This window comes from Pseudorca crassidens, chromosome 11 (assembly GCF_039906515.1).
Source record: "Pseudorca crassidens isolate mPseCra1 chromosome 11, mPseCra1.hap1, whole genome shotgun sequence".
In the NCBI taxonomy this organism is placed as follows: Eukaryota; Metazoa; Chordata; class Mammalia; order Artiodactyla; family Delphinidae; genus Pseudorca; species Pseudorca crassidens.
This window is the reverse complement of record NC_090306.1, coordinates 95488258-95500378: the sequence shown is the minus strand read 5'-3', so window position 1 is coordinate 95500378 and position 12121 is coordinate 95488258. Positions and strand designations below refer to the sequence as shown.

Below are 12121 nucleotides of genomic sequence, written 5' to 3'. Positions count from 1 at the left end.
CACCACTAGCTCCCTTTCCCAAGAAGAGTAAGAAAATGGATGTAAATACCCTTGGCTCCCAAAAACCCCTGCAAAGGTGAAGCCTGGCCCAGGCAGTAAGTACTCAACAAATGTAGCATGAGAGGGGGCTAGAGGGCGAGGGATGTTTGAGAGAATCTTTGCACAGGGGTCTCTGAGCCCAGGGAACCAGGACTGCAGCCTTTGCAAAGCCTCCTGCAGCCTAACCAGAAGGAAGCAGAGGCCCAGGGGCATTCTGTACAGGCTGCCCTCCTGTGACCTTCTTGGGGGTCATTTCCACGGGCGGATTGGCTGTAGAAGACCAGGAAGATGGATAATCATGGCAGCATTTCCAGGCAGAGGAGGAGGACTTTGGTGTCCATTGGAGGCGGGGCTGTTGACCCGGCTGCCACCCTTACCTGATACTCTTACCTGATCTCGGAGCTGGCACGGATGGGGCTGGGGACTGGAGTTCTACAGACAGCTAGGGTCTGAGAGGGGAAGGGATTGGCCAGTGGGTGCCAGTGCCAGGATTTGAACCTGAGGCTACTGGGCTGGTGCCCGTGCCCCCTCCGTGCCGCCTGCCTCAGTGACTCAGAGCTAACGAGCTCTTCAGCCTAGGCTGGAGCCCCCGGCATGGCGATTCCAGCACTGCCTTCCCTTCCTGAGCAACTTCTGGGGCTCCCTGCCCTTCCCCCTTCCCAGCCTCGATTTCCCATCAGGGGCCTCAGACCCCTTCCTGCTGGAGCTTTACGGGGTCTCTGAATGAAACAAGACCCTCTAGGACCACCAGAGAGTTAAGACAAGGAAATCCTCAGCTCCCTTTATCTCAGAGGCTGGAGGGGAGGGAGCAGGGAGCAGGGGAAGCGGGAAGCCAGCTCAGCCCGCCCCCTCCGCCCTCCCTCCCTCCCTCTGCTCTGCCTCCATCCCTTTCTCCCTCCCTCCTTGGCCAGCCCGCAGGGCCTGGGGTTCTGGGCCAGCAACAAGTTATAATTGCAAACATGGACCAAGGAACCAGAGGCGGCCCAGAGGCCCGGGGTCTGTGAGCTGCTCTTTGAGGCTGCAGGACACTGGGTGAGTGATGGGAGGTCCTGCAACTTCCTCCAGCAGGGCAGAGGGGGTTGGGGTCAGAGCCTGGAATTCCTCTCCTTTCTCCTCTCTTCCCGGACACATCTCACATCTGGGGCCCTGCTCTCTCCTTCTGACCCCGGCCAGCCCCTCTAGGGTCTCCCTTCCCCACTCCCTCCTTTGACTGAGACTTTAGCCCCGGTGAAGGGCTGCCCTCCGATGCTCCTGTCTTGTGCCCACCGCTGCCTGGACAGGCACCAACTCAGCTCAGCAGGGCCTGGCCCTTCCCCCACTCCAAAGAGGCCCCAGCGCCCTCATGGAGGCAGCAGGGGCCCCCAAATCACCCCCAATGGCGTGGTCCCTCACTCATTTGATCCCTGTGTGACACCTTCCTCCAGGGACAGTCAGTGACCATGGCTGTGGTTATTATTACTTTTGTTAAAGGCTGCTTTGCTTCCTGCTCCCTGCTTCCTGCATCCCCCCTCCCCACCCCCCAACCCCACCAGGTCACAGTTCTGTGTCACAGATTTTTTGACTCTCAGCTGGCTAGGCCAACAGAAATGTCCCCAAACAGTTTTAATCCTCTGGGAACAGTCCTGCTCTTGCTATCCCATGCAGGCCCCGGGGAGAGGTCATGCTGGGCAGCAGAGAAAGGGACAATCATTTGATTACGAGTCTTTTACAAGTCAGGCAATTTCCCTACATTTAAATCCTCCCAAATAACCTGGGAAGGAGGGTGGTGTTGTCTCCTCCTTGTAAATGTCAAGGCGCAAGAAGCCCAGAGACGTTAAGCCACTAGCCCTAGGTCACACAGCTTGTAAACTATTCTGGGATCTCAAGTCTGACTCCAAAGCCTCATCTTTTCCCATGAGGTCACATCTATGGGAAGAAAAAGAGGGGATTTTGCTCTTCTCAAAACCACTGGGTTGTGTAATTTACAAATAAAAGGTAAGGGTCATAATCTCGGACAGAAGGGACGTTGATCTCTGAAGATTTGACGTGCCTTATTGAGCAGAACCAGGAAAGCAGAACGGGGGCCGGAGAGGTGGGGGAGGCTTGGGAATGGTCACCTTCAGGAGAGGGGTGATGGCCCTGGGGACTGCCTGCCCACCCCTCTCTTCTCCTGCTGCTACCCAGCCCCCAGGGAGCGGGGAGGGGGTTGTTGTGGGGGAGGGCTCCTGCCCCTTTAAAACCCAACTCCTACCTCAGTGTTCAGGTTAGGTTAGAATGGCATTTAAAAAAAATAATAATTTTAGTTTCTCTACACATATTAACCACAGAAAAATATTTTTAAATTGTACTAAATGTTAAAGGAGAACACAAAGGAAATGAACAAAGAACACCAGAAGTGTAAAAACCAGTCTGGTTTCAAAAGTGTTTCTGATCCTGTGATAACTCAGTGCCAGCCCCCAAAGACTGCCACCACCTCAAAGGCTCTTTGCTTGGCTTCCTGCCCACCCAGCCCCAGCTCGTCTCCAGTCACTGCTGTCCAGGCTGCTTTCTGCCCCTCTCCGTGAACTCTGGATCCCTTCTTGGCCAAGGCCAAAGACAGATTCTCACAAACCGTTGGGCTTCCCTGTTCCTTTTGAATTTTCCAGACCTCCTGGGTCCCGCCCCTTAGTTCCAATTTACCACCTTGGCAGCTGATTGGCAGGTCTACGATGATTGACACAACCACCTTCCAATGAATTTACTCTCTCCCGCTCCTTTCCCTGCAGGGCTTCTTGTGTGAGGTGGCGTTGGTAGGTTGTTGACTGCGCAAACATGCTGAGAGAGGAGGTGGGCTGAGACCAGCTACACACCTTCCGCGTGCATTTCTGCAGGGACTTCTTTTGTTTGTTTGTTTCTAATTTGTCCGTCCTGAGGGGCACCTTCTTCTACCTTTGCCCTCCAGTGACGGTGGAGTCTGGGGCAAGAAAACAAGCCAGAGGGAGGCTGGGAGGGTGGGAAAAGCATTTTACAGTCTCGTTGGCTGTGACACATGGGCAGCAGGGCATCTTCCTCACCCACCCCAGCAAAGGCCTCCCAGGACCCTCGTCTTCAGAGCGGGTCCTCCTTCGTGGGCCCATGTGTGCCAGAGATGCCCAGGGACTGGGTGCCAGGGGACTCAACCTCCAGGCCCCGCACTACCACAAGTCTCTTTGTGACCTTGAAAACCTGCTTTTGTGAACCTCTTTGTGACCTTGAGAACCTGCTTCCCTGTGTAGGCCTCTGTCTTCTCATCTGTTAAATGGGGGCACTAATGCCCCCTCCCCGAGTTATGTCAGGAGTGCACGTGCTGTGGGTGGTGGCGTCCACGCTGGGCATCAACAGAGTGTAGATGTCAAGGTAATGTGTTTCTGTCCCTCCTTCCCTGCTCCAGGTCGCCATGGGGATAGCTGCCCTGGGCCTCCTCTGGGCAGTGCTCGTGCCCCCTCTCTCTGTGTTTGGAATCCCCACCGAGGAGCCCACCTCTGGGGAAGCCGTGGCCTCTAGTTCCCCTGGGCTCTGTCGACGGTGCTGTGACTCTGAGGACCCCCTGGTCCTTGCTGATGCTGCACATACGTCCTTGGCCTCTCCGTCTGCCCTCCCGTACATGCTGCCTGAGGTCAGGCCCTACATTAACATCACCATCCTGAAGGGTGAGGACCCACACGTGGCTTGGTCTGGCTGGACTGGCCCGGTCGGGGACAGGGAGGGCATGGGGATCTCTTCCTGGGCTCAGGGAGGTGAGGTGGAAGGAGCAGAAGAAACCAGGACAGAAAACTGTCCCAGACCTTTTCTTTCATTCACACATTTATTAAGTACCTACTGCATACCAGGACCATTCTGAATTCTGGGATGGAGCGTGTACACATCAGACAGAGATGCCACCGCTGTGGAGCTTCTGTTCTAGCGGGGGAGGCAGACAGTGAGCAGTAAACATATCACCCAAGTCAATGAAATGGATGGTGATAAATGCTATGGAAGTGACGAGGTGGAGCAGGGTAAGGGGTGTCTGGAGTGCAGCTGTGGAGGGCAGTGTGCATATTAAATGGGGGTGTCAGTGTAGGTCTCACTGAGAAGGTGGGGAGAAGCCATGTGGATATCTGGGGAAGAGCATTCCAGGCAGAGTGCACAGCAGGTGCAAAGGCCCTGGGGCCAGAGCGGACCTCATGTGTTGAAGGAACAGGGGGCAAGAGGAGGAGCTAGGTTGGAGACAAAACAGATCAGACGTGGGCTCCTCCTCTGAGTGAGATGGGGAGTGGGGGAGGGTTTGAGCAGAGGAGGGACCTGGCCCAGCTTAGGTTTCAAACGGATCACTCTAATTTCTGTGGAGAATAGACAAGGGTAGAATCAGGGAGAGCCGTGGGGGCCACTAGGGCCGCCCAGGTGAGAGCTGGCTGCCTGTCCTCTAAAACCAAATCTCAAGGAAGCTACTTCTGCTGTTGGGGGCTGTGAATGGCTGGTCCTGGGGCCAGACCTTGACATCCTTAACCTCTGTCTTTGCTCACGACAACCCCGCAAGTTCGGTATGTTGTCATTCCTCCCACTTTGCAGATGGGGAAACAGAGCCTCCGAGAGGGGAGAAGCTTTCCTGGGGTCACGCAGCTGTTAGGGGCAGAGCTAAGATTTGTCGCTGAGGACTCCAGAGGGTCAGCTGGCACCTGAGACCCTCTGGCCTTCAGATTTTGTGGTTGAGGACCCCTCTTGTCCTCTCCCTACCTGGCCCACCACCTCACACATCACGCTTCCCCAAGGCCAGCAGAGCCCTCTGTGTGAGGTTGACGAGGTGCTTGGATACTGACTGAACTCCCCCTTCACTATCCTTCTTAAAACCCCATGTCACCTCTCCTGGGACAGGCTAGCTGCCTGCTGGGCAGAAGGCGTCTGGCTGCTGTCAGGAGTCCTGGGTCCCAGCCCCAGCTCTTCAGCTCCCTTGCTGTGTGGGGCAGGCTTGTCTCTCCCTCCCTGGGCTTGCTGCCTCATTTGTAAAAAGGAGAAGGTAACCCCCTCTTATAATTACCCTTCACACCCTCCCTTGGGCCTGGGGCGAAGCAAGTGCTCTGCAAACTGGAAAGTGCAGGGCACGTGATGAGGTAGGCAGTTCACCAACGAGGCCAGTGAGGAAGACCTCCACAGAGCCATGGACTCCCTCCTCCCTGCTTCTCTCCAGGCTTCTCCTCCAAGGACCTGTGTCCTCTTTTCTGCGCCTTCCTCCCCTCTTCCCAGCAGCATTGCCACGGTCATAGGGGACCCCGGGACAACACAGGGCTGTCTAGTTCATTCAGAGGGATGTAGCTGAGGGTGTGAGTGCAGGCTCTGTGACAAGCAGCAGAGAAATATTTGGAATCTGGTCCCTCAAGAAGTAGGTGGTAAAAATACAAAAAGTAGGTGGTCACCTGCTTTTCTTGCGTTCGAAGTCAGCCTGGACCAAGGGCTGCCCAGAGGCGTGCCTGCCTGGAAACCAGGGGAGATGCTGCCGGAGCCCAGGGCAGGGGGAGGTGGGCTGGGCAGTGCTGGGTGAGTCGTCCCGCCTCGTATCTGCAGAGTTCACCCAGCGCTTTCCCAGAGGGCTCAGGAACATCCCCGTGAGGCAAGCATGATCCTCTTCAAGATACAGACAAAAAATCCCAAGACACCAACATGAAGGCCCCAGGTCGTGCAGAGGGGCGGTAACGCCCACCAAGGGCCTCCTGGCTCCGACTCTGGACACTTCCTTCCGGGTGATCCCTTCTCTGGGGCAGAAATGCCACGCCCACATCCCCCTGAAGTCCCGCTGGGTGCAGTGACACCTGCGGTCCAGGCCTGGTCTGGCAGAGATCACAGTCAGACCCTCACTGCTGAGGAGGGAGCAGGCTGGCGTGGAGACAGACCACAGCTGGGGTCCTGCTCCCAAGCTGTACCACCGGGAGAGTCCCGTCACCTCTCTGCAAGTGGAGGTGGGCGTGGTGTCTCCTTTAGAGGGGCCTCGGGGTGGCGATGCCTGGCATGCAGTAGGTGCTCTGTAGGTGCTGGCTCTCCTCCGACCTGCCGTCTCTGGGCAGGGGCGAGCCTTCTGCAAATGCTTAGGAGCCCCCTGGGTGCAGGCGTGGGTGCCTGCCCTGACTTTTCTCCTCTTTGTCTCCTCAGGTGACAAAGGGGACCGAGGCCTGCTGGGCTCGCCCGGGAAGCTGGGCAGGGAGGGCCCCCGGGGGGAGCGCGGCCCCCAGGGCATCAAGGGCGCCAAGGGGCAAGCAGGCAGCCCTGGCGGCCCGTGCCAGATGCGCTTCTCAGCCTTCTCGGTGGGCCGCAAGACGGCCCTGCACAGCAGCGAGGGTTTCCAGCCGCTGCTCTTCGACACGGTCTTCGTGAACCCGGACGGGCACTTCAACCTGGCTGCCGGCCACTTCGTCGCCCCCCTGCGCGGCCTCTACTTCTTCAGCCTCAACGTGCACAGCTGGAACTTCAAGGAGACCTACGTGCACGTCGTGCACAACGACGAGGCAGCCGTCATCCTGTACGCGCAGCCCAGCGACCGCAGCATCATGCAGAGCCAGAGTGTGATGCTGGCCCTGGCACCCGGCGACCGTGTTTGGGCGCGGCTCTTCAAGCGTGAGCGTGAGAACGCCGTCTACAGCGACGACATCGACACCTACATCACCTTCAGCGGCCACCTCATCAAGCCTGAGGACGATTAGTGCCTCCCATGGGGCAGCTCTGGCCTGGGGTGGCCACGGGCAGGTCTGTGCCCTGCGGGGCCTCAGTTTGCCTGTCTGTAAAGTTGGCCCTGGGACCTGGCATTCTGGGCAGGCTTCTCCTCTTTCCTTCCCTCCATCACCCCTCCCAGTCTGTTCCTGCCTCTCTCCTCTCTTGGACATTTTCAGAAACCTCCTAAGCTCAATCTTCTAGAACTTTCCCAACCTTTTAGACCAGCACTTTTCAAACTTGAATGTGCATCTGTATCACCCAGGGATTGTGTGAAAATGTTGGTTCTGATCCAGCAGGTGTGGCGTGGGCCCAGGATTTTGCATTTCTAGGACGTTCCTGGGTGATGCTGGTCTATGGACCCCACTTGAGTAACCAGGTCCTATAATTTTCACAACATTCTGGAATCTTCCAAACATTCTAGAATCTTCCCAACATCCTTAAATTCTCTCACCCTTCTAGGACACCCCCTCCTCTTGTCTCTTGCACCTTCTCCCTTCTCTCTGAGCTCCTGTCTCTGCCCCGACTTGTGCAGCCGCAGTTCATTTATTCAGTCATCAAACACTCACTGAGTGCCTGCTCTGTGCCAGGCTCTGGGAAGGCTGAGGTGAACCAGACACAGGCCCTGCTCTCGGTGAGCACCCAGTCCAGCCAGGGTGGGGAGACACAGATTCTGAAACCAGACCCAGAGGAACACATGGGTCTCTGATCACACAAGTCTGTGTTCTGGGCATTCAGGCACTGTGGCCCCCCATTACCCACCACTCCCCAAGGCTGGCAGGATAGGGTACCCCAGGTGGGGAGTATCCTCTGCCTGTTCCTTTCTTTTTTTCCCAATGCCCATCATTAAAGCAAACCCAGGGGGGCCTTGGTCAGGGGAAAGGTGCTGTGAGGAGAGGACCCAGGGGTTAGGGGGCATTTTGGGATAAGGGGGCCCAGACCCATAGCTCCCCACACGGCTGGGGTGGAAGCCTGTGAGGACTCCTACCCTCCTCAGCACACGCCCTCCCTGCCCCGCTGCTGGGCGGCTGTCAGGGCCGTGCTCAGCCCATTTTGCCAAAGGTGCCTGGGCCTCAGTTCTCCCAGGCTCCCAGCCACTGTCAGACACTGTCGTCTGTCCCCAGGTGCTCTGACCTCCTTGGTGTCTCTCGCCAGCCCAGTGCCTCCGGCTCTCCAGGTGTTGAGGCCCCGGGTGGGCAGCTCCTGCCCAGCAGAGCCGCCTCTGGCCCGCTGCTGCCTCTACAAATGCTGCCGGGCAGTGAGCCAGGACAGAGGGCACCGGGCTTTGGACCCCTCAGCAGGTCTGGGGAACCAAAGCGAGCAACGTTCCAGGTCAATTGGGGGGACCCTCCTCTGAGCCATGATGCCAAGGGAGGCGCTGGGCGAGGCTGAGGCCAAGTGAGGGACATCAGGACTTCTGTCCCTTCCCCGTCTCCCAGGGTGGGACAGCCTGGTGGCCCCCAGCCTTCCCCTCCTGCAACCCCAGGTGGCCCGAATCTCTCCCCAGAGGGAGACGGCCTCCGCCCGTTGGTGCTTATACGGACTCCGGGGCAGAGGTGGCCCCGGTGGTGGTCTCTGGTGCTTACTCGTAGCCAGGGGAGCCATGGCTGCATGGCTGGGGGATGGCAGCAGGGCCTGACCCGGTGCCGTGAAGGCTGGTCCTGTACAACCACCCCCAGCCCGACTTCACCCCTGCCCTGCTTGTCCAGCATGATTAAAAGTTGTGCGTCTTCTTGGCAATTCAGCCTGGCTCTTTCTGCTCGGTTTCCTTTGCCCACCTTGGGAGGGCAGCCCATCCTGTTCTGCTGGGCCCAGGTTCAGGATCCCAGAGGGACCAAGGCAGCCCAGGGCTCCATTCCACGTGCTCGCCACCCATAAAAGAACCAGCCCGCCTCGGTCACTCACTCAACTGCTGTGCCTTGGAGGCAGTGGAACCAGCTCAGGGTCTACTGTGCCGTGCCCTGGCTGTGGCCCTGGGAAAGTCCTCACATCTCGGAGCCTCAGTCTCCTTGTCTGTAAAATGGAAATGGGGATCACCTATCTCATGGTGTGGCCATAAGGATTAGAAGAGAGGTTGCCCGGTGAGCACTGCATTCCTCCTTTTTTAAAAAAAAAAAATTAATTAATTAATTTTTGGCTGCGTTGGGTCTTCGTTGCTGTGTGCCAGCTTTCTCTAGTTGCGGTGAGCGGGGGCTACTCTTCGTTGCGGTGCGTGGGCTTCTCTTGTTGCGGAGCATGGGGTCTAGGCACGTGGGCTTCAGTAGATGTGATACGCGGGCTCAGTAGTTGTGGCTCGCGGGCTCTAGGGCGCAGGCTTAGTAGCTGTGGCGCACGGGCTTAGTCGCTCCGCGGCATGTGGGATCTTCCTGGACCAGGGCTCGAACCTGTGTCCCCTGCCTTGGCAGACAGGTTCTTAACCACGGCACCACCAGGGAAGTCCCTGCGTTCATCCTTTGAACCACAGCTACTGAGCACCTACTGTGTGCTGGGTGTGCTGCTAGGCTTGGAGGCTGCAACTGCAGGCACAAGCCATCACCTCCCCATGGAGAGCACCCACGGAGTTTATGTTCTAGTGAGGCACCTGGACGTGCTGAACGAACCACAGATCCTACCTGGGGCTCCTGTCTCACGTTTTGTGTGTAATATTTGCCAGCGAACAGCTGTATATGCTCTGGTGGGAAAATGCTCCACGTCCTACAACGGGCAGCCTTGGTGGGTTCTGACTTCCGAGCTAGCATAGTAGCTACTCACACACCGAACTCAATCGGTGGCGACTCCTCTTACTGGCTTGATGGGGCATCTGCCCTGCCTGCGTGCCTGTGTTTGACGGCTCTCTGGGTACCACGTGGAAGAGGATGCTATAAAGACAAATCCACCATCACTGCCCTAGGATCCACCTGAGCCTGCAGCCACCCTGGCAGGGGAAGACGTAAATCTTAGTTTCCTTGGAGCCCATCTGGCCCCCGAAGGAGGTTTTCCACCTCACCTGAAGCCCTCGCAGCTCTCACGCAAGAGGCCCTGACAGGTCAGAGGCTACTCAGGGGAGCCATCCCACCGCCCACTTTGGGCCCAGGATCTGCTGAAGTGTCATCGGCCTCCCCAGCACCCCTGCTCCGACACTGGTGGTAAAGGTCACCTCCAGCGCCAGGCAGGAGCCTTTGGTCATGGACATCATGAGGACTTGATGTGCTGATTACTGAGGCAGAAGAGCTTTTGACGCTCCTTGCCAAGCACTTGCAGGAGGACTGAAGCTTGCCCTTTGCAAGCTGAGGCCAAAGGCCCCAGATATTTCCAGGCCACATTAGTTCAGGTCTCCAAAACTGGCAGCCCTCCGTTGTCTAGTTGGACCTGCTACAAACACTTCTCCATCCGTGCTTCAGAGGCGGCCCCTGGTCTGTCTGGGCCAGTCGTTCCCATGGGATCCCAGTTCCTGACTTGGAGGCGTATCGTCAGTGGGGGGGTCAGAGCCACTAGATCTTTGTTATGGAGACTCTCCCAACAGGTAAGTTCTTGGTGGAGGTCCTTCGGCAAGGGCCCTGGGAAACTGGAGGCCCCCCTCAGCCCGCTGCCAGGTCTGTGGGGACAACATCCCCCGGGGATCTGCAACGTGTGGTCCTGGTGACCCCAGCGAGCTAGCGAAATGCCCGTGTGGCCGCCTGCCCACCCCGGGGACCATCCCTTTCTTGTCCTGAGTGAGGACCGACTGTAATGGTGTTGGTGTATTAGCAGTAGCTGGCATGTGGGTCCTTGAAGAGCGGAGAGCATTTGTGGGATGAATGACTTTACTGAGCATAGGGAGAGAGAAGCAGCGGGAAGCAAGAACCAGGAATCCTGGGCCAGGGGATAAAATCCTGCGACTCTCCTGTTCCCTCCCCTCCGGCCAGCTCTGCAGGCCTGTCCCAGTAGCTACATGCTGCCACGTGTACATCTGGAGGAAGGGAAAAACACGGGCAGAAACTCAACGAGATCAGAAACCGACGTCAAGAACATCATGGGTGGGGCCGAGCTGGGGAGAGCTGGGGCCAGCGGGTGGCCGCAGGAGCCAGAAAGGAAGGAGGGATTTCCACGACATGAGTCAGGAGGGCACAGAGCTAAGCCAGCGTGGCTGGGAGCGGCTGGTCTGCAAACCCAGGAAGACGGGAGGCTGGGTGGCCAGCAGCAAGCCTTGGGGTTGCAGCTCAGGGTCCGGATGAGGTGTGAGGTTGCCTGCAGGTGGTGGCGTGGACAGGAGGAAGTAGTAATTGGGGTGCAGGCACATGGAGGAAACCGGGGACCCTCTGCAGGGAAGCAGCAGTGTTGGTGGTGGTGGGGTCGCTGGTGGCTGACCTACATCTTGCTGACTGCTCTTCACCACTGCGGGGAATGAGTTGATGCCGCAAACTCAGATGTACGCAGAATAGAACTTGCTTTATTTCTCCATGACTAAGCTTAATTTCCATGCTGCTGAAGTTGAAGAAATGCGATTTTGGCCAGCTGGGCTTCTTCTCGTACCACATTTCCTGGGGGGCTGCATCTGAGCGCCACATCCCGGCAGCGGGAGGGGTCACCTGGCAGTGCATGTCCAAAGGCTCCTGCAGAGCCTCCTGGGTCCTCTTTCCTCTTGGGACATCCGGATCCTCTCTGCACGCACGCTTATCTCACAAATTCTGTATCCCTCAGAGGGCCGTCCGAGCCCAGCCCTATCTGCCGGAATGCACTATCTGGCCATTTCTTCCCTGGGGTCTCAGCCACCTCCCCGGGGTTCTGCCTGGGAAGAGAGGAACGGCCCCTCTGAGTCTCAGATGCCCCAGACCTGCTGGGGGTCTTCCCTGGAGCCCTTGCCAGGCTCAGCTGGGAAGGAGGGGCCCGGATCCATGTTCACCAGGAACCCCAACACTGACACTCCTTTCCTCCCCTCTGCCTGCCTCCCCCCGGGGCATCTTGGGTGTCTGGGTAGAGGGGACCTTGCGTCTACTCAGAGCATCCTCTCCGAAAGCTCTTGGCTGGCAATGCAGCTCTTTCCTTCTTATTTTGAAACGCAAGTACCTGGACAAGACTCCTTTCCTCTCTCTGCTTTTTGTTACATATCCTTGCTGTGTTTTTTAGGATGATCTTGGGTGCAAGGAACACATATTGAACAAAGAGCTTCAAAAAAGGAAAACGCGCCCTAAATCCCAGGGTGGGGCAGCTCTGGGGCTGGTTAATTCAGCAGCTCAGCAAAAGCACTGAGGACCCTGATCTGTCCCATATTTCCACTCGGCCCACTTAGTGCAAAAACTTCGTTCTCAAGCCAGCTTCCCTCAGGGCCACAGGACGGCAGCCTTGACAAGGTGGTGGCCACAAGATGGCTGTCCAGGCGTCACATCAGGCATCACGAGGGGGAGTGAAAGAAGAGCCAGAGATTCTTTCACCCAGCAGCCCCTGCTCGCTT

General features: G+C 57.5%; 1 protein-coding gene across 1 annotated transcript; it reads left to right on the top strand.

Moving 5' to 3' along the window:
* The first annotated feature begins 890 nt into the window (after positions 1-890).
* C1QTNF6 (C1q and TNF related 6) lies at positions 891-8451 on the top strand. Its single transcript, XM_067697972.1, has 3 exons — positions 891-1071; positions 3428-3686; positions 6157-8451. The coding sequence occupies exons 2-3, from the start codon at positions 3434-3436 to the stop codon at positions 6702-6704; spliced, it is 801 nt and encodes a 266-aa protein (XP_067554073.1). The 5' UTR covers positions 891-1071; positions 3428-3433; the 3' UTR covers positions 6705-8451.
* The last annotated feature ends 3670 nt before the right edge of the window (positions 8452-12121 follow it).